This window comes from Dermacentor albipictus, chromosome 9 (genome assembly GCF_038994185.2).
Source record: "Dermacentor albipictus isolate Rhodes 1998 colony chromosome 9, USDA_Dalb.pri_finalv2, whole genome shotgun sequence".
NCBI lineage: Eukaryota > Metazoa > Arthropoda > Arachnida > Ixodida > Ixodidae > Dermacentor > Dermacentor albipictus.
The window spans coordinates 201,445-224,228 of NC_091829.1; the positions used below are offsets into that span (position 1 = coordinate 201,445).

General features: G+C 46.2%; 1 protein-coding gene across 4 annotated transcripts in view; it reads right to left on the reverse strand.

Moving 5' to 3' along the window:
• Positions 1–22,784, reverse strand: part of LOC135909211 (uncharacterized) — a 36,002-nt gene that overhangs the window by 10,674 nt on the left and 2,544 nt on the right. For 3 of the 4 annotated variants that reach the window (XR_010566633.2, XM_065441081.2, XM_065441079.2), the window contains exons 2-3: positions 8,733–8,784; positions 8,579–8,679 (exon numbers count right to left, since the gene is read on the reverse strand). Coding sequence is in view for 3 of the 4 variants with exons in the window: in XM_065441081.2 (XP_065297153.1) it covers positions 8,579–8,679; positions 8,733–8,784 (153 nt within the window). In the remaining variant the exon portion in view is untranslated. Of the gene's footprint in view, positions 1–8,578; positions 8,680–8,732; positions 8,785–11,641; positions 11,784–22,784 lie in introns of all 4 variants that reach the window. The other variant, XM_065441080.2, reaches the window with a different exon arrangement.

Here is a 22,784-nt window from a genome sequence, read left to right on the forward strand (position 1 = left end):
AGACTATAGAGCATACAATTTTCACCGATGTAGCTGAACTGTGCCACGTGTAGATCGTGTCCGCGTTAAGACAGACTGCACCTTTAGCTTGGCTACTCCAATGCACTCTTCTTTGAGCGGAGGCAGGATGCATCATTCGCTGTTGAACGTAGAGAATCAGATAGAGAAAACTTGCTGGACTCGGAAATTACTTAGCATTAAAAGAACATCGGGGGTGCTAAAAGCGTTGGCACAGTGCATGAAGTAGCTAGCAAAGTATACTAACTCTGTGGCTAGCAGACAAGCGGTACCTGTTCACGGATACAAGGTAATGGTACACAAGCAAGGGAAGCAGACGAGCCAGGAACTGGTTCTGTACAGTCTACAAAGTACGTTCCTTCCAGCAACTGGTAATGGTGCAGTTTTTTTAAAGCGAAGCTTTCTTTGCCTCTTCCTTCGACTTTCCCGCTGCTGCTGCTGCTGTTATCTGGCACTCCGCTAATGCAGGTCACGTAAGGACGTAGTTGAGACGCACGCCACTAATGCCGGCCACATCAGGACGTCGTTGAGATGTGGCCATGTCACAAAAACATAAAACGCATGTGCTGTCAGTGTTTTGTTTCATGAAATTTGTTTATGAGCCGTCATCCTCAATATTCCGAGGAATAACTTTGTAAAGAATGTAAGACAAGGTATGCGCCATGTGGAGGGCCTGCGCAGTTGTGGTTCAGACTGATTATTTGCCAAGCGATGCCCGCGGTGTCGACATTGAATTTTCTGTGACACGGGGCCCTTAATGTTATCGCGTTAGTACATGACAAGAGTTTGGTACAAAAAAAAGATGTGACCAGAGAAGTTCGTGTCAAGATTTACGCTGCATCACATCTGCACAGTGCCCTCTGGACGCCTATCTAGGCATGAACCCTCACAAATGCTGTGCAGGAGCTGCCACATTTGTCGTTGTGCTCACCCACAACACCAACAGTAGAGTGAGAAGGTGGGGAGAATGTTAGCAAGGGAATATATATATATATATATATATATATATATATATATATATATAGGGAGAGAGAGAGAGATAGAGGAGGCAGTTTTGTGAGCTACAACGCTATAACCTAGAATGGCGCTGAAGCGTGCACTTACTCCGGACAAGACGAAAGCTCGCATAAAGTGTAGAGCGGAGCAAGAACACAAACAGAAGCGGAGCAGGCAAGGTAACATTTCACATCCCGTCATGACTGTCGTATGCTGTCAATATACCACCGCCAAATAACGTCAATAAAAGCAAACAGCAGACAAAGCTTCGCTTACATCGATTCCCACACTGCGTGGAATCTGCACATTGTTTCCCCTTTAAGTATGAAAAACAACTATTTTAGCAAGATTACAGAGGCTACTGTTTGTCTAAATTATATGAAACAGTGCTTTTTATGTGGTCCATAATTTTGTTGCATATGGCCTATAAAAGAACATAAATGCACAACAAAACTTCGGAAATAAAGCAGCACAATAATACTTTGGAAATAAACCATTGTACGCATATTTAGCACCAGCAAACAAGGACGGAAGGGAGACGACAACACAATGCGCTTTGTGTTGTCGTCTCCCTTCTGTCCTTGTTTGCTGGTGCTAAATATGCTTTCAGTTTACCAACACGCCCAACAAATGGCATAGCATTGTACCCATAGACTACAAAATGATAAGCTCCACAGGGCACATGCCCTAGGTTTTACTATGATGCCGATCTGCTAGTACACTCAGCAGCAGTCTTATGTTAGTGGAGCACTTGACAGGCTACCACTTGCACTATCCCTGTCTGAGATATGCGCTTATGTGGACCCTTGTGTTACACAGGGGTCCGCATATACAAAGGGGTCTGCAGGGGTTTGACGCGCCAATTCTGACGTTGCCTCACGTCTGTTGTTTTGTACTACCAACTTTCCCCTTGAACTGAAAACCGCCAAAAATATTTCGGTTTCACTCTGAAACAAAATATTAAATAATGTTGCAGTTGCGTTTTCACTGCAAACAAAAATATTTTGTTTCATATGCTGACCTCAGCATGACTGTGGTAGGAACTGTACCGGCACATATTTGAACAGTGCATTTACTGTGAATGGAGAAAAGGAGCTGTGTGTGCATGTTGTTCGTGCGCAACAGAGAAGACATCGGTGGCAGTGCACATGGGTGTGCAATATGTTTCCAGAATATTTCTGTACAAGTCAACATTACAGAGTGGTAACCTTAAAGGTAGACTAAAGGCAAATATTATGTCAATGTCGACTGTTAAATTACCATTCCTGAAACCCTGAAGTGCATGTTTCATCTGAAGAAAATGCTTAGTTTCAAAGAAAATCGCATCTGAAGAGTTCGTATTCCTCTCATCATCATCATCAACCTGGTTATGCCCACTGCAGGGCAAAGGCCTCTCCTATACTTCTCCAACTACCCCGGTCATTAACTAATTGTGGCCGTGTTGTCCCTGCAAACTTCTTAATTTCATCCACCCACCTAACTTTCAGCCGCCCCCTGCTACACTTCCCTTCTCTTGGAATCCAGTCCGCAGCCCTTAATGACGATCGGTTATCATCCCTCCTCATTACATGTCCTGCCCATGCCCATTTCTTTTTCTTGATTTCAACTAAGATATTATTAACTCGTGTTTGTTTCCTCACCTAATCTGCTCTTTTCTTATCGCTTAACGTTACACCTATCATTCTTCATTCCATAGCTCGTTGCGTCATCCTCAATTTAAGCAGAACCCTTTTCGTAAGCCTCCAGGTTTCTGCCCCAGACATGACTACTGGTAAGACCTAGCTGTTATACGCTTTTCTCTTGAGGGATAATGGCAACCTGCTGTTCATGATCTGAGAATGCCTGCCAAACACACCCCAGCCCATTCTTATTCTTCTGATTATTTCGGTCTCATGATCCGGATCCACAATCACTACCTGTCCCAATTAGGTAGATGTATTCCCTTACCACTTCAAGTGCCTTGCTACCTACCGTAAACTGCTGTTCTCTTCCGAGACTCTTAGACATTACTTTAGTTTTCTGCAGATTAATTTTTAGACCCACCCTTCGGCTTTGCCTCTCCAGGTCAGTGAGCATGCATTGCAGTTGGTCCCCTGAGTTACTAAGCAAGGCAATATCATCAGCGAATCGCAAGTTACTAAGGTATTCTCCATTAACTCTAATCCCCAATTCTTCCCAATCCAGGTCTCTGAATACCTCCTGTAACCACGCTGTGAATAGCATTGGAGAGATCGTATCTCCCTGCCTGACGCCTTTTTTTATTGGGACTTTGTTGCTTTCTTTATGGAGGACTACGGTGGCTGTGGAGCCGCTATAGATATCTTTCAGTATTTTTACATACGGCTCGTCTACACCCTGATTCCGCAATGCTTCCATAACTGCTGAGGTTTCGACTGAATCAAACGCTTTCTCGTAATCAATGAAAGCTATATATAAGGGTTGGTTAAATTCTGCACATTTCTCTATCACCTGATTGATAGTGTGAATATGGTCTATTGTTGAGTAGCCTTTACGGAATCCTGCCTGGTCCTTCCGTTGACGGGAGTCTAATGTGTTCCTGATTCTATTTGCAATTACCTTAGTAAATACTTTGTAGGCAATGGACAGTAAGCTGATCGGTCTAATTTTTCAAGTCTTTGGCGTCCCTTTTCTTATGGATTAGGATTATGTTAGCGTTTTTCCAAGATTCCGGTACGCTCGAAGTCATGAGGCATTGCGTATACAGGGTGGCCACTTTCTCTAGAACAATTTGCCCACCATCCTTCAACAAATCTGCTGTTACCTGATCCTCCCCAGCTGTCTTCCTCCTTTGCATAGCTCCCAAGGCTTTCTTTACTTCTTCCGGCGTTACATGTGGGATTTCGAATTCCTCTAGACTACTCTCTCTTCCATTATCATCGTGGGTGCCACTAGTGCTGTATAAATCTCTATAGAACTCCTCAGCCACTTGAATTATCTCATCCATATTAGTGATGATATTGCCGGCTTTGTCTCTTAACGCATACATCTGATTCTTGCCTATTCATAGTTTCTTCTTCACTGCTTTTAGGCTTCCTCTGTTCCCGAGAGCATGTTCAATTGTCTCCATATTATACTTCCTTACGTCAGCTGTCTTACGCTTGTTGATTAACTTGGAAAGTTCTGCCAGTTCTATTCTAGCAGTAGGGTTAGAGGCTTTCATACATTGGTGTTTTTTGATCACATCTTTCGTCTCCTGCGATAGCTTACTGGTATCCTGTCTAACGGAGTTACCACCGACTTCTATTGCAAACTCCTTAATGATGCCCACAAGATCGTCGTTCATTGCTTCAACACTAAGGTCCTCTTCCTGAGTTAAAGCCGAATACCTGTTCTGTAGCTTGATCTAGAATTCCTGTATTTTCCCTCTTACCGCTACCTCATTGATCGGCTTCTTATGTACCAGTTTCTTCCACTCCCTCCTCAAGTCTAGGCTAATTTGAGTTCTTACCATCCTATGGTCACTGCAGCGCACCTTGCCGAGCACGTTCACACCTTGTATGATGCCAGGGTTAGCGCAGAGCATAAAGTCTATTTCATTTCTAGTCTCGTCATTCGGGCTCCTCCACGTCCACTTTCGGCTATCCCGCTTGCGGAAGAAGATATTCATATCCACATCTTATTCTGTTCTGCGAAGTCTATAACTCTCCCCTGCTATTCCTAATGCCTATGCCATATTGCCCCACTGCCTTGTCTCCAACCTGCTTCTTGCCTACCTTGGCATTGAAGACGCCCATCAGTACAGTGTATTTTGTTTTGACCTTACCCATCGCTGATTCCACATCTTCAAAGAAGCTTTCAACTTCCTCGTCATCATTACTGGATGTCGGGGTGTACACCTGTACGACCTTCAATTTGTACCTCTTATTAAGGCTCACAACAAGACCTGCCACCCTCTCGTTAATGCTATAGAATTCCTGTACATTACCAGCTATATTCTTATTAATCAGGAATCTGACTCCTAGTTCTCGGCTTTCCACTAAGCCCCGGTAGCACAGGACGTGCCCACTTTTTACCACTGTATATGCTTCATTTGTCCTCCTAACTTCACTGAGCCCTATTATATCCTATTTACTACCCTCTAATTCCTCCAATAGCAATGCTAGACTCGCCTCACTAGATAATGTCCTAGCGTTAAACATTGCCAGGTTCAGATTCCAATAGCAGCCTGTCCGAATCTAGGGATTCTTAGCACCCTCTGCTGCGTTGAAGGTCTGATTGCCGCCGTGGTCAGTTGCTTCGCAGATGCTGGGGACTGAGAGCTGGAGTTTGATTGTTGTGTTCATGTGGGAGGTTGTGGCCAAGTACTGCACCAGAATGGCCAATCCTGCTCTGGTGAGGGAGTGCGTTACCGGTTTTGGTCACCGGGATCAGGCTGCAGTCCAGGCCTGTTTGTGCAATTTTATCAACACGCGGATTTTTTTTTTTTAATCCGGTGGAAAATTGCGCGGCACCGGGATTCGAACCACGGTCCTCTTGCATGCGATGGGGATTCTCTACCTCTACGCCACCGCTGCAGCTTATGCAGCGTATTCCTCTAATGTAATTCAAATAACTCAGCACAAGTGAGGAGGTGTGACACTGCATTTGCCATCACCGCCCTTTACTGCTGTTGAGTGAAATTGCACCCGATATCCAGCATTGTGTTTCTTTTTTGCATAAAATGCACAGCACGGCCAGAAACTGAGCGATGACACAACTTACAGCAACCAAGGACATCACCTGGACGAGGCATTTTCTGCTGCTTGCGGAAATTTCACATGCCGTACGGATGTCTACACAGCGGGCGACCTGTTACAGCATACTTGCATAAAGAGATGATGCCCATTTCAATCCTAATTTTCTCTTGCTACTAGCTCTCCTCTGTAACAGCAAGAAATAAATGGTAAAATCAGCCTTCACCTTGTCTCATCTGATATAAAATAATCTTCACCTTCACCTTGTCTCATCTGAGACTAAGTACAAAGTCTCTGAGATGGCGCTCGCAGCCTTGCTTGGTAGCAGCAGCCTCCCCACAGTACTCACCTGCCAATCTCACATAAAATGTCGGCGCACACTCACTCAGTTTCTTATTTTGCTACCAGAAGAACTTCTCCCACCTTGTCACACTGGGTTCACAGCTGCTGTCGCCAACCCTATGGCAATAAGCATCTTCACCTATCAGTTTCACAGCGCGTGAGGCATAGTGCTGTTGGAAGCATAGTGCACGATTTTAATATGCAATTACCCCGACGCACCATCGTTTCTCTGCTGCAGGAAGCGCCTGATGTGACTGTGATGTTTCGCTCTGGCAGCATTGTAGGCATCATATTCCCACGTCGCCTACCAGGCTCGTTTTTCTTTTTCGGTTTCCCATCAACATCTTTAAAGACTACACAATAGAAAAACTACATTGTGCGTTGCGTATAGAGTCACTCAGGCTACAACAGCTCGATGCACATCACTGTCTCGTGCCGCATCAATTCACGGTGAGTGAGCCTATTAAAACTTCCCGCCAAAATGCCCTCGAAGAGGCTGCTGACTCGGGTTGAAATCAAGGAGCGCAAACTTGCCGAAGCTTGCTGAAGCCACAAAAACAACAACATACGTGTCGGGCAGCTCGGGTTCAACTAGACTTTGGGCAACGCTTCACATTACGTAGATATCAACTACAGATGAGTCAAATTTTTTCGGGTGACTTTCGACCATACACTTACCCTGTTAGCAAGCATTTTGCTTGTGTGTTTTTTTTTCTAGAACGTATGAACAAGGTTCTACTGTAATAAGTTAGTTTCCCTTTCAGAGAGCTTTTGAACGTGAAATACTGCGAAGCCTCAATATAACAAATACGAATAATGGCATTCTCGGTATAATGAAATACTACATGAAATGTATTTGCGTGTGTGCATTTACATACAGGGTGTTTAAGCTAACTTGGGCCAAGTATTAAAAAAAAATTGCCACAGCATTGTTCTGAGATATATGGAGCATGTCGTGATATTTTTTTCAATCCACCAAGCTGGGTTATTAACAAAGACTGCTTAATTAACTTTCTAAATATTCACTCTAGCAATAGATTTTGAATACAAAAGTTGTATCGCTTGTTCAGAAACATAGTATTATTTCATCTATGGTAAGATAACTGCCCTGTTTAATTTTTTTCCAGCCTTTCTTTAAAGTGCACAAAATTTTAAAAATACCACATGATGGCCGGCTAACGCGCTGTGCTTTTAGTGCCCTGAAATGAAAGTTGAACGAATTAGCAAAGGCTGCTTCGTCGTCTCTTTGGTGCATTAGTACTTCAGTGCCCTGTATATCAACAGTTTTGCTTTTATGTTACTATGGTGTATTTATTAGAATATAGTTTTTAATATACAACACATGTTTGTGAAGCATATTTATATTGCTTGCACCCTTGTAGCACATTATATAATGCCTCTTCTTTTCTCTCAGTTTTTCTTGCAATGCTGAATAGTGTGCCACCTGCCACCTAGAGGGAGGGGCCTGGACACTGTGTGAGGCACTTGTTTGCCTTTACGTCAATTCCCCTGACAACTACGTGTTTGTGATCAAAATAAAGTAGTACTGTGTTGTAAAGGGGCTGCTGATAAAATCCACTGATCGATCCATCCAAAGGAAGGGGTGGGGAGTGCATTGTGTCAGTGGGAATGGGGCCATTGTGTGATTGAAGTGTGTCAGCAAAATTGTGCGACTTAGTGTCAACCAACTGGCTGCTGACACAGCAGTCAGCTGATTTTTGGCATTATTGTTGCGTGACATAACTGCCAACATCACAAAAATGGGTACCCTTAGCACATCAAAAGTGGCAAACTGTTTTCCTAGTGTGATGGTATCTTTATGCATCATATTTAGCACCCTACAAGACATGCAACACCCATTTTACACAACGGTCATAATATGTATGCCATGCTTTCCACTGAATGGGCACCTTCAATTGAAATATTAGGCGATCAAGTTGGAGAACTACACATATAATTCAAGTAGCTTCAATTTAAATCAGCCATTTTCTCCACTTAAGCCTCACACTTCAAAGGTAATGCCTCTGGTATAAGGCCCATCGACATTGTCCACCGCAAACCCGCAAGCTATGAAGTGATTTTTCTTCATAATCGACAATAGGTTCATAAGGGGCTGGAGCACGCATTTCGACAATTGGACCCGTCTTCTCCAGGTCCACAAACGTCCCAATGTTGTTATCCTGAAGACAAGTCCCCTCGTCAAAACATTGACCACAGGTTAAGACTTTCACTGTTCACTCGTTAACTCACTGTTGATCATTTTGTCTCTATCTTTTTGTGAGCCCTTCATCTTGTTCTGATTTTGATAGACTTGCACCCAGTGGAAATCACATATCTGCTAGTAATTGATTTTGTAGTGTGCTGTTGAAGCCACACGAATATTCGTTACATATCGGCACAGTCTCCAGAACTGAGAAATGTGCAGATCAGAGCTACTGCAAGCAATTTCCATGGTAGACATTATACTTGGTCAATGTTCCGTCATACGGTGTATGAAAATGGCCATTCCACATCTAGAGTGCAATCACCTGTGCATGGGCTGCTTGACAGGTGTGCAAGGCCTCAGCAACAGCTTGCAGGTCTTCACCCACGGCTGCCAGGCCCAACTCGACCATCTGCTGGCTCATTCCTGTAGAAGTGCCTGTGTTTTGGCCAATGCGAATCAACAAGGCAGCTGCTCACCTTGCTGCTGCAAGCAGATCCGTTGTGTTAGCTGACTTGTTGGCCACTCCTCCTGTGCACACAGTCCAAATGAGTGAACTCAGCGTCCTCGCTCAAAAGGAATAGCACATGCATGCATTTGACATGGGACAGGATTATTGCACATTTACAATGCTTGTGTGTATGCAGATATTCCAACCCCTGTATTCTAGAACATTCCTCCACTAAACCCACTCCACCTTGACTCTAAATAAAGTTCATGGCAGTGCCACCCCACAACAGAAGTGATCACTGCGCTTCATTGACACTGCATAGGTGAGAATTCTTGAAGAAGCGTAGCATTTTGTTCATTCCAGGGGCAGTGTTGCAGTTTACTTGCTGGAGTGGAGGAAAAGCGAGTCAAGGTTCATTTCAGAATATGCCGGTAAGGCTTTCTGCCATGAGGGCCACTGAAAATGAAATATTTTATGACCAAGGGCCATGTTGGGTGAGGATGATAAACCGCTTCCTCTTACTTACACCTGCCTTGTGCATATTAATCTCTGCATTGAAGCTTTTGAATGCAAATGGTTTTCGAATTTCTGTGCCGGATTTCTATGTTCACTTAGGGCTGAAGGGGATTACTACATGCATGGGTCACCTTTTGCAGCAACCGAGGTGAACATATTGATGGGGACTGTATAAACCGATTTCCTATCTCGCTGCCCAGACAAGCTCCACACATACCTACAATACATAGACAACATATCTATAATTTGGGGACATGGTCAAGACTGTCTAGATAAACTTGTAACCCCCCCCCACACACACACACACCTCAAATGAAATTCTTTTCGACCAACAATACAATTCACATCGGAATCTTCAACTGAGCACATAAATTTTCTGGACACAACAATATATACCGACAATCGAATACTAAAGACAAAACTGTATAGGAAACCTCTTGACAAGACACATTACCTAGAATATACAATCTGCGATCCCAGACATTGCAAACAGGGTATCTTTAAAGGGCAAGCCACATGACTATGTTGCATTTGCATTGAAAACCAAGATTACATAGAAAAGATAGACTCGATCACTTAAAGGAACACTATCAAAAGGAACCACCCGTACAGCGCCATTCAGTAAAGCCTACACTGATGCAACCAAACTTGAGCGAGCCAAGGTCCTCCAACAGCACCCTAACATCACAAGAACAACAATGCCTTTTCTTACTATTACATTCCCAAATGCACCCCCAAACATGAACAACATCCTCAATAACTACTGTCCAATTCATAGGCACCGACTACAGGGGGGTGGGGGTGGGGGGAGGGCTCTGGGGCTCGAGCGCCCTCTCGAGTTTTCAGGGGGGGGGGGTAACCAGGAGGGGTTTAACCAGAGGGGGTGAGAAATGCCGAAACCTACCCCCCCTCCCCCCCCCCCCACACACACACCTCAAATGTCATTTCTAGAGCTTTTTCACCGTTATCATTTGAGGCTTGTTTTGACTTGCCTCGACCTTTTAACTTAAAATTTTATTGTGGCCAATAGCTTAGTACATAATTGTTCGCACTGACGTGCATGGCATTTAATTCATGCTTTCGCTTTATTTCTGCAAATCCTGAAAATACAAGGACAAGTGCATTAGAAGCACCAGCGGCGGCTGCCTCATCCGTATTTTCTCACTTCAACATTGTTTTAAATTTATACTGTAAGCACTATGCACATATGCAATGTTGAAATATACACACAGGACAAATTTCATTATATTTTTGAAATAGAAGGAGGTAGCCAATGCCTAGAGAATCAATATGTTCAGCACAATGCGTTGGCGGGCTAGTTGGTGCGCATTCATAATTACTTTGTATAGCGTAAAACAATGGACACAAGAAAGACGACAGGACAAGGCGCTACTCTCAACTTACATCACTTTATTGCGGCACTCCTTTATAGACAGCAGAATCTAGAGGAACATGCACAGTGAGCACCATGTGCAGGAACCACCAATATCCAATCACAAGAGCGCACTCATGTGACAGAATTAAAAAAAAACAGATTCAGCACTGTACAAGGTTAAAGAAGGCACACTAATGCACTGTGACCCTAATGACTGTATGAAGAAAGCTTCCGATAACTCTCGGGCGGTGGTATCACGGCTCTTTTTCAAAATCATACTATCACGAAACATGGCTTTGCACTTGCATATTTTACAATGTTGAGACATATGGGAACCTGTGCCTGTTGGTATGGATCGCTCATGTTCTCTAAAGTGCTCATTAACACAGCGGCCTGACTGCCCTACATACACTTTACCACAAGACAACGGAATCTTATATACCACACCGACGCTGCAATCAACAAACTTCATGTGGTTCTTTTCACAATTTGGTTTTTTACTTGTTTTAGAGATACGGCTTGTAAATTCTCGTATTCTCTGACCGGTGACATATATATATATATATATATATATATATATATATATATATGCAGAAAATGAGCGCCGCGACGTTTGACATTTCTAGACATGGTTTTTAAGATGAGGGGAAAAGAGCAGGTGGGAAGGCGGCAACATGGAGACTGGAGGAAATAACGAAGGGTTGGTCTTTAAAGGGACGTTAACCTCAGTAGTCTGGCGTAGATGTTTTTGCAGCAGCAAACAGACGTGGTGCGGCCCTGTGTGCTGGAGGTGCGGAAAAAAACATATGTTGTCGGTTATATATATATATATATATATATATATATATATATATTACGATATCATCGAGCGATGCTCAAGAGACGAGCCGCCGCGAGAACGACGATGAAATTAGTCGGTGTCCTTGGCGCGAGTGAGTGTCGGCCTGGCTGCCTGGCTCCAGTGTATATAGTCTGTAAATAGCCTCTTTCGTCTGTGCCTTTCCACACGTAACAATCTGGTGGAGGTCAGCGATCCCCGTCCTCACCACGGAACTCTGAAGTGGTCGGCACATCGAGTTTGTCACCATGCCTCCTGGTGACGAGCCCGCCTCTGCAACGGGTTCGGCTTGTCCGACTGCTCCAATCCTCACGGTTGCCCCACACCGCGACTCAGGCGTGTTCTCTGGCCTGGAGGGACAGTGTTGACTGGATCAAGCTCTATGAACACGCCAGTGCTAAAAGGAGGTGGGACCCAACGATTATGCTCGCCAATGTCATCTTTTATCTCGGCGGCACCCCACGCGTGTGGCACCTAACGCATGACGACGAGACAACCAGTTGGGACAGTTTTAAAGAGAAGCTACGAGAACTGTTCGGCGACCCCATTGGGTGCAAGGCTGCCGCAAGAAAGGCTCTTGCGTCTCGTGTTCAGTAATTTACAGAACCGTACGTTTCCTACATCCTCGACGTCTTGGCTCTATGCTGCAAAGCTGATGATATGTCCGAAGCAGATAAAGTGACACATGTGCTAAAAGGCATCGCCGACGGCGATTTCAATTTGCTTGTTTTCGGCAACGTCTCGGCTATCAGTAAAACACGTTGTGGGGCTAGTTGTTGCATAGCTTTCAAAAAATGAAGTGCCAATGGTAACGGCACACAAAGAAGGAACATCCTATCCTGTCTTCTATTCCTTCTTCCTCTGCTCACGTTACCAACGAAACCAAAACCTTCTTGACGTTGACGTTGACGGCTATCCTGTCACTGCACTCATCGATCCAGGCGCACATCTTTCTATTATGAGTTCTGCCTTCCGACGACTGAACAAGCTCCTCACCCCAGCGTCGAAATGCGTCGTCTTCGTTGCGGATGGCGGTACTGTGCCTATCATCGGCATGTGTACGGCACGTGTCAGCATCGCCGGCCGCCACACTCTTGTCCTCTTCACCGTAATTGCTCATTACCCCCACAACCTCATTCTCGGGATCGATTTTCTCTCCGCGCATTCTGCTCTTATTGACTGCTCGTCCAGTAACCTTCGCCTTGAGTTGCCGATGCTCGCAGAACCTTCTGACGCACCCCACTGCCGCTTACGCCCCACCGACTTTCTTTGCCTGCTGCCAAATTCAATAGCCTACATTAAACTGTTGTCTTTCCCACCACTTCCTGATGGCGAGTACATCGTCACTCCTCTGCCCGACATTCCAATACAGTATGACGTTACCGTGCCTCACAGTATACTTACTATTACTGCGAACCGCACTCGCATACCTGTCTGTAACTTTGGACTGGCAAAGAAAATTATACCGCAAGGTATTTTCCTTGCCACCGTTGATTGTCTCGGCGACCAATACGTGGCAGCGTTATCGACCGGTGGTTCTCGCGAGCTTAGCATGCTCCTTGAGCCATCCTCGGGCGCCGGTTCCAACATAAAGAAAATGGTTGCGACGGACCTGTCCTCTGCGCAGTCTCAAAACCTTTGCCCAGTATTATCGTCCTACCGATATATTTTCGACTTCGACGATCGCCGTTTAGGCCAGACGCTCGCGGTCAAGCATCGGATTCGTACTCAGCATTGTCAACTTCAACAGGCTACACACAATGACGTGTCCTTGGCACGAAGAGCCGGTGTTCAGAAGCTGCCAATTCAGAGCTAGAGCTGAATGGTCTCAAAGAAAAATATGACAGAACTGACATGAGTTTACCGATCTTACAGTTGGCAGCTTTGTGTGAGAATTCCAAGCAATTAAGGCACCTCCAATCAATCAATTAAGGGCAATCGTTAATAGTTAAATAGTGAATTGTTAAAGGTTAATAGTTGATTAGTAATGGTGCTTGTATCAGGCTGCAGTTGTAGCGATGTTCGCGCAGTCTGTCATTTATGAACCTGCTTGCATGCGGCGCTGATTACGTGGGCTAAAGAGGCAGGTGCGTAAATGATAACTGCGCGAACATCATTATAACTGCAGCCTGATACAAGCACCAGGGCAACTAGCCACTCATTGCACTTCATGCAAGTGCAAGGATCATCATCATCAGCAGCAGCAGCAGCAGCAGCCTGATTACGCCCACTGCAGGGCAAAGGCCTCTCCCATACTTCTCCAACAACCCCTGTCATGTACTAATTGTGGCCATGCCGTCCCTGCAAACTTCTTAATATCATCCACCCACCTAACTTTCTGCCGCCCCCTGCTACGCTTCCCTTCCTTTGGGATCCAGTCCGTAACCCTTAATGACCAATCGGTTATCTTCCCTCCTCATTACATGTCCTGCCCATGCCCATTTCTTTTTCTTGATTTCAACTAAGATGTCATTAACTCACGTATGTTCCCTCACCCAATCTGCTCTTTTCTTATCCCTTAACGTTACACCTATCATTCTTCTTTCCATAGCTCGTTGTGTCGTCCTCAATTTGAGTAGAAACCTTTTCGTAAGCCTCCAGGTTTCTGCCCCGTAGGTGAGTACTGGTAAGACACAGCTATTATACACTTTTCTCTTGAGGGATAATGGCAACCTGCTGTTCATGATCTGAGAATGCCTGCCAAACGCACCCCAGCCCATTCTTATTCTTCTGATTATTTCCGTCTCATGATCCGGATCCGCCGTCACTACCTGCCCTAAGTAGATGTATTCCCTTACGACTTCCAGTGCCTCGCTGCCTAATGTAAATTGCTGCTCTCTTCCGAGACTGTTAAACCTTACTTTAGTTTTCTGCAGATTAATTTTTAGACCCACTCTTCTGCTTTGCCTCTCCAGGTCAGTGAGCATGCATTGCAATTGGTCCCCTGAGTTACTAAACAAGGCGATATCATCAGCAAATCGCAAGTTACTAAGGTATTTTCCATTAACTTTTATCCCCAATTCTTCCCAATCCAGGTCTCTGAATACCTCCTGTAAACACGCTGTGAATAGCATTGGAGAGATTGTATCTCGCTGCCTGACGCCTTTCTTTATTGGGATTTTGTTGCTTGCTTTATGGAGGACTACGGTGGCTGTGGAGCCGCTATAGATATCTTTCAGTATTTTTACATACGGCTCGCCTACGCCCTGATTCCTTAATGCCTCCATGACTGCTGAGGTTTCGACAGAATCAAATGCTTTCTCATAATCAATGAAAGCTATATATAAGGGTTGGTTATCTTCCGCACATTTCTCTATCACCTGATTGATAGTGTGAATATGATCTATTGTTGAGTAGCCTTTACGGAATCCTGCCTGGTCCTTTGCTTGACAGAAGTCTAAGGTGTTCCTGATGATGCAAGGCTATCTTCCGCAAAAGGGTGATTCTGCTGAAAAGTTGGAACCGCAGCAGAAACATTGGCCGACGATTACGCCTCCTGGTAATGCGATGTTTGAGCGCAGCTGCTGCCTTATTTCAACATGCTACCGCATACAGAACACGTATGTAGTGACGAACGGAGGCGGTTCTGCGTTTCGGACTGGGCAGCACACACCACGATCCGCCGCTATCAAGCCTCTGGCGACGCGCTATCTTATTAGCGGCGAGAATTTGGAGTGGCGCCCTCTCGCGAGTGACGTCACGGCCAGGACGCCGCTCGCTGCGGCTCGCTCAGCAGCCGCATGCGCTTGTTCCCTTGATGTATGCTTGGGGTGTGGATGGCTGGAGCCTGGAGCCGTACTTATAGAAGGGTATGTCGGCTTCTTTCGGCTGCCATGCCTGAACCACAGTTCCTTTTTCGAAACCGCATGAGTCGAGAAAATTTACGGCTTGGATATGGCAAGCTATGTAGCGTTGAGGGGGTCTACTGGCTTTACAATGCATATATGTGCTGCGTCTGTCTACAAACTTTGCGTAAAAAGAATGTCTGCAAATTCAACATGCGAAGTCGTGTATGATGCTTCGCTAAACACTTAACATTCCCTTGGTATTTAGCTATGAGAGTCATTGCATTTTACATGGAAGAAAAATCTTAGTAACTGGCGTCAACATGTTATCCGTGTTAGAAAGACACTGTCCAGCGAAGCCGTCATCGTGATTCTTATTACTCTGGTGAGTTGTTCTAGTCAAGTATGGCCATTTATTAATGTTTAAAAGAAAGAATTAGGCGCGTATTTCTTATGAAAACATTTGCTGCTACTTTCATGCCTCTCTGAAACAGGCCCCTAAAAAACGAATTGCTCATTGCTGCTAACTCGACGGCGCGTCATGTAGAGTATTTACTTAGTCAATTCACAAATACCATAGTAGCAATCACCTGAGAGAAAAGTTTCATGGTTAAGATCGAGAACCAATCAATTGCAAGCGATGAAATGTTTAATGATGGCCATCGGTAGCCTTTATAGACAATATGGCACACCCCTCATGCAACGGTAGCACCCGACTGTCGGTATGGCGGGGCACCCATTCTTCGCGAAACCCCTCAGTTCACTGCCACTTCGAATTGAAACCAGAAAGCATTTTTTACAGCACCAATTGGAATGCCTAAAGTATTCTCGAGGTACTACAACGCAGCTTAGATTGCCTAGAGAAGGAAACTTCAAGCACCTTCTACCTCGCCATGGCTCGATCCAGCGTTGTTTAATTATACAAACGGAGAACTATTCGTTTTGTCGGTACATAAAAGAGAACCTCACAAACCTTCATAAAGAAAACACCACAAGCCTTACATATTTCACATGATTTTTTGACCCTCCACCGAGGAATTATATCTTCAATATGTCCCATACTACGAATGATTGACACTTCGACTTCTTTCTGGCTACAACCATACAGTCCAAAAGGCTTATTTAAAAAAAAAAAGAAAATGGGCCAAGCAACCTGTGCCAGTTGGCCAAACAGATTCGTCATGTATAGCAACAAGCATCAGTGAATTTTTCAAGTGACTTCAAGGTGTAGCACAGAAAAGCGAATATATATTGATAATTTCCTTTTCGTATCCTGCAAATAGCTGTAAGCCTTCATTATAGCTTTATTTCAAATTACCGCCACTTAAATATATACGTGAAGAACCGTCTAATTTTGAGAAGCAGATAAAGAAGCAAGTGGTGCTTGTAGAATCTAAACTGCAGTGTTAAGTCCTCATGTTACTGCCGAGCGTTTGTTATGAAATGCAAACATTCGATATTATACCATGAACCACTCGTCGTGTGCAAACCTGTTTTAGCGGATTAAAATCAAGGTAACTTTTGTAGATGTCATATATAGCCAGCGTTTGTGACATACTTGTTGCACTGCGGCAGGTATGGCATCATAACAGGGTTCTTATATGCTATGTTTTTGCGGTTGTCGATCCGCGCATGAAAAACCCGCAATTGATCTGCGCCCCTTCAGCTGGCACTGTACCGTTGCCTTTGAGAGCTGCATTGTCGTCTAGGAAATGAGCTCTTTGAATAATTTTTTGCGAATTAAGATGTAAAAATATATTTGAGACGACCGTTATGAGTATACAAGCAGAGAGAACGAGGGCGAACAAACGAAAACGCCACAGAAAGCACCCGGACACCGCCCGAACCATAGTCACTGTACCCGAACTGTAGCAGACGACAGGCGCGAGTCCATGCGCTGACGTCACGCGGGCGGCGCTCGCAGCACCCCCTGTAGTTCGTTCTCGGGGCTAATACTGGGTCACCGCCGTGGAGAAGGGGGGGGGGAGATAAGCAATTATTACTTAATGTTTCTTCTGAGGTGGGATGAGGAAACGGGTGGAGAACCGGGGTATTGAGGACAGGTCACACACTCATTCACGCACAGACAGGCCCTATATGTGGCCGCACAAGGTTGGTGTGGGTAGTGGAAGGGGATCGACGAAACGCCATTCGAGTCACCGCAACAGCACTGCGCCAGGTAAGGGGAGGTATAAGGCAAGAGTGTAGGCGGGAGAAGGCCAGCCAGGCACAAGCACTGCCAGAGGCGACAAATGCCACTGAGGAACGCGCCCCACTAACGGGGAAGCGAGACACGGCTGAGAGCCCTACAGCTACACGACGCGGAGACGGAGGAGCAGATAGCTGTGGATCACGCGCGAGGCGGCAAGGAGCGCCCGCCGCCGGCACCGCGGCAGTGCCGCGACAGCGGAAGAAGGGTCGGCGAGGGCGGAGTGGACGGTAGTGGCGAGAGTCGCCGCAACGGCGCTGCGCGGTGGAAGGGGTAGGGTTCCTCGAGCGGAGGCGCGCGCATCGAGGCACCTTAGAAGGGGGCAAGAGGATAGGCGAGAACACGTGATCCGGCTTCCGAGGACAAGGGGAGAGCTAAGACTCGCGCCACGCGCGAGAGATGGCAGCAGGCGCGTGTAGCTAGAGCAGAGCGCGGATAATGACCTTGGCAACCTTGGTTACAGCGAGGCCGACGGCGAAGCGAAACGAGGAAACGGGCGCATAAGAGCTGCGCTCTAAAAACAATTTGTGGAAGCATACAGCATCAAGACGGACCCACAGGGCTCATGTGTCTGCGCGCCGTTATCTTACTGAGCAATAAAGAGATTAGCATGATCACTGACGATAGCGGGCGTAGGTAGACTGGGAAAGGCACCCCTGCGCATGCGTGTAGGCTATAGGTACTGTCAAGAATGTCGAGCCGCTAAGCAAGATCGCCACCTTGCCACCCGATTACGACAAGGGGTGCAAGACGCGCACCTCTCCCTCTCCGTCGCTGCAGCTGGGAGGCGTTCAAAGAAGCGGCCTTTGTGCTGAAAACCCGCTTCCTTCCTCCAGCCCCATCGACATTGTGACGGGACGAGTTCGGTGTGTGGACAATGATTCCAGAGTTCCCCAACGCGGAGCTGATTTGACACGGATGGACAAGCTGCCGTGGGGACGACTTATTTTGGAGCGTCTCACGCTTCGGCCTAGCACGGAACAACGAGCGACCCTCGATCAGCGCCGATAGTTTCCCGGAACGGCACCCCGCGCGGTTGCCTCTGTGTACAGAGCGCGGTTGCCTTTGTGTACGAAAACTGGTCTGCAGAGCAGCGGCGAGTTGGTGATGAGTAAACGAACAGTCGCCGCGTCGTAGGACCGGCGCATCGAGTGTATAAAAACTGTGGTTGTGCGAATGCTGAGGACACTTCTCTTGAGCAGTCATGTTAGACTGAGTCACTTCTCTCATGCAGTCATGTTGGACGGATACTCTTTTTCTCAAGCAGTCATGTTAGACTGAGTTAATTTCTGTAAATAAACCCCTTTTCCTCGTTCTCGATGAGAAGCAGTTCTTCACTTCATCAACGATCTCAGCGTAAATAAGTTGGACGACGGCATGGGCCAGCTACCTCCGAATTCATGCCGTACTCCAATCTTGGCAAAGGACCACGGACGATGGGATTGAGCCCCCAATCCTGACAACTGGCTGACAGCGGTGAGATGGACTTTGCGACATGGTGCTGTAGCTGCGGTGAGTGCTTGGTTTTTGCTTTGACTCTCTAGGCTTCATTTTGTGGTTGTTCTGTTTAGAACAGTAGGGAAGCTAGATTGTTGTGTGTTAGCTACGTTGTGTTTTCCTAGCTAGATTTAGAGAGCAGAATCAAGGCAGTAAAGCAGCAGTCATGGAGTTAAGGACACTGCTGAGAGACGAGTTGTTGATTGTTGGTGAGGAACTGGGCCTAGATGTACGCAAGGAAATGCTCAAATCGGAATTATTGGAGCTAATTTCCGAAAAGGCCAGTGAGGAAGAAATTGAAATGGGGTTTGAACTTCTGAAAAAGAGAGAAGAACGAGAGAGAAAAGAACAAGAGAGAGAGGAACGCGATAAAGATCGCGAGTTAAGAAAAATGCAACTGGAACTTGAAAGCAAACGTTTGGAGATGTCTCAAGGAAGTGAAGGCGCTCTGGGACGATCAAGTGAGGCAGAATCGTACCGCATGGACAGGCTATTAAAGCCATTTGAGGTCGGGACCGACATAGGCTTGTTCCTATGCAATTTTGAAAGGACTTGCGAAAAGATGAACTTCGGCCCGAGTACATGGCCGCAGCGGTTGCTGTCTATGTTGCCGTGTGAGGCGGCGGAAGTAATCGCCAGACTGAGTGTGCAGGATGCATATGATTATGCAAAAGTTAAGGCTAGTCTCCTGAAGAAATACCGCCTTTCAGCCGAAGCTTTTCGGCAAAGGTTTAGGAGCACAGGCAAGAAAGATAGCGAGGGCTATCCGGAGTTTGCGTATAGCTTAAAGGCCAACCTAGTCGAGTGGCTTAAAAGCGCGGAAGCGTACGACAGCAGAGACATGATCATTGAATGCATGTGTCTAGAGCAATTTTACAAAACCATCCCCCAAGCTGTGAAACTGTGGGTGCAAGACAGAGGTAATGTAAACACTGTGGAAAGGGCGGCTGAATTAGCCGAAGAGTACGCAACCCGTAGAAAGTTGAACGCCGAGGAGGGAAACTGGGACGGTCGAAATGGACCGCGGAAACCATTTCCGTTCAAAAAGGGTGCGCAAACTAGACGATCCGAGCCTGTAGACATGGCGGAAAAGCCCGCAGAAAAGAGCGAGGAGAAACTTAACGGAGAAACCGCACAAAAAGAACAGAAAAGAAAATTCGAATCTGTTAGACCAATTCGCTGTTACAAATGCCACAAACTGGGACATATAGCTGTAAACTGCGAGAAGTCTAGCGTAGTTTTTTCCTACGTGGAGGAAAAAGATGAGAATATGGAACTTTTAAGTCCATATCTCCACGACCTGCAAGTTAATGGAAAACCATGCCGAGTGCTAAGAGACAGTGCCGCCACGCTGGACATTGTCCATCCGTCTTACGTGATGGTAGATGACTTCACCGGAGAAGTAGCATGGATAAAACAGGTTGTAGAAGAACACAGCGTGTGTCTGCCCATGGCCAAAGTCAAAATCAGTGGACCATTCGGGGAGCTAGAGACTGAGGCTGCAGTTTCCAAATTTTTGTCACGGCAGTATCCCTACATCTTTTCGAATTGTTCGAATCAGTTGCTGCGTGACAGAGGGCTCAAACTGGGAGAGGGCATAGTACAGGCATTGACCCGAGGCCAAGCTCGTAAGATCGCGGCGCTTTCGGCTGAAAATGCTCAAGCTCCTCCAGCGGAAGCAGAAAAGGGGATAACTTCAATACCCGAATCCGAGCTAGGCCCGAGGGACAAAAGAACAGTTGAGGAGAGCCTGCCAGCTGACCAGCTCAATGAGAGCGTAGCACTAGAGTGTCAGAGTTCTAGCCTGCAGGAAGAGCAAGCAGACGCGCTCACAAGCGAGACAGGGTCGTTATTATCACCGGCCTCAAAGAACTTTGATCAACTCTTACGCGTGGATAGAGAGTCACTGGCAGCTGAGCAAAAGAATGATGAGAGCTTAGCTAAATTACGTGACACAGCTAAAGAAGGCATTGCTAGGCGCAACGTAACGATACATGAGAGAGGAGGATTGTTGTATCGGCATTACAGAGATCGAAAGGGTAGGATTTTAGATCAGTTAGTCATACCTACTAAGTATAGGGAGGACCTTTTGAGTCTTTGTCATGGAAATGGGTGGTCCGGCCACCTAGGCATAAACAAATCAAAGGAAAGATTGCTTATGGAATACTACTGGCCTGACTGTTTCAAAGATGTAGAAAACTTTGTAAGATCATGCGACGCCTGCCAGCGTTCTGGTAAACCAGGAGAGACTTGGAAAGCTCCACTGAAGGTAGTGCCCTTAATAACAGAGCCTTTCAGACGGCTTGTAATAGACACGGTAGGGCCTCTTCCAAAAACAAAATCAGGCTACAGGTACTTGTTTACCATGCTGTGTCCGGCTACCAAGTTTCCAGAAGCAATCCCTTTGAAAGAGCTCAGCTCCACTGAAGTAGTAGAGGCGCTTTTGACAGTGTTTGCACGAGTTGGGTTTCCAGCCGAAATTCAGGCAGATCAAGGGTCAGTATTCACGAGCGCACTGACTTCCACATTCTTGCAAAAGTGCGGGGTAAAGTTAATACACAGTTCTGTCTATCACCCTCAGTCAAACAGTGTAGAGAGGTGGCATTCGGTGCTTAAGCGAGTTTTGCGTGCGCTCTGTTACGAGCACAAGGAGGACTGGGAGAACTGTCTGCCGGCAACTTTGTTTGCTTTGCGAACGGTTCCACATGAGGCGACAGGGTTCTCACCAGCAGAACTAGTGTATGGGAGGACACTCCGGTCTCCACTGAGAATGTTAAGAGAGATGTGGGAGGAAAGAGGGGAGAGTTCAACAGTGGTTGAATACGTGCTAAATTTACTGGAACGGCTAAGCGCAACCCATGAACTAGTCGGAAAGAACATGGAAATAGCTCAAAGGAACGCCAAATTCTATTACGACAGGAATGCGAGGCTTCGTACGTTTAAAGTCGACTTAACGATGAAAGCGGAAAAGTGTAGGTTTGGTTGTTCGCAGGTTACTTATCTGGGTCATGTTGTCGGTCAGGACATGAGACGGCCGGCTGAGCTGAAAATAGCTACGATTGGAGAATTTTCTCAGCCGCGCCCGAAAACGGACCTTCGTTCATTTTTGGGACTTGTGGGGTACTATCAACGGTACATTCCGAATTACTCGCAATTGGCAAGTCCGTTGACAGACGCCCTCCGAAAGGGAGCACCTAGTAACGTACACTGGGATAAGGACAAAGAGAACGCTTTTCAAAGTTTGAAAACGCTATTGGTTTCTCGCCCTGTGCTTCGCGCGCCAGACTACACAAAGGAATTCATAGTTCAATGCGACGCAAGCGACAGAGGTATGGGCGTGGTACTTAGTCAAGTCGGCGACGATAACGAGGAGCATCCTATCCTCTATGCCAGCCGTAAACTAAATGTAAGGGAGGAAGCCTACAGCGCTTCAGAGAAGGAATGCGCTTGTTTGGTTTGGGCCGCCCAGAAGTTGTCGTGTTACTTGTACGGAGCGAAGTTCATCTTCGAGACCGACCACTGCCCTCTGACGTGGCTCATTCAAATGTCACACAAAAACGGCCGCTTGCTCCGATGGAGCCTCACTCTCCAAGAGTACAACTTCTCCGTTAGATATAAGAAGGGAAAGTTGCATAGCAATGCGGATGGTTTGAGCAGGCTAATTTGAATTCTGCGTTTGGGGGTCCCGCCTAAATTTTAGGGTTACTAGTGTTAATTTTATTAAGCGAAGAAAATCCCCTCTCATTTGGCAGGATTCCCTCCATGATTGCTGAATGTGTCAGCAGGAATTTGCTTCAGAAATTGGCATAGCGAAATGCAGCATTTTTTTTTGCTTCTGCACTTATGTTGTTGTTGTTTTT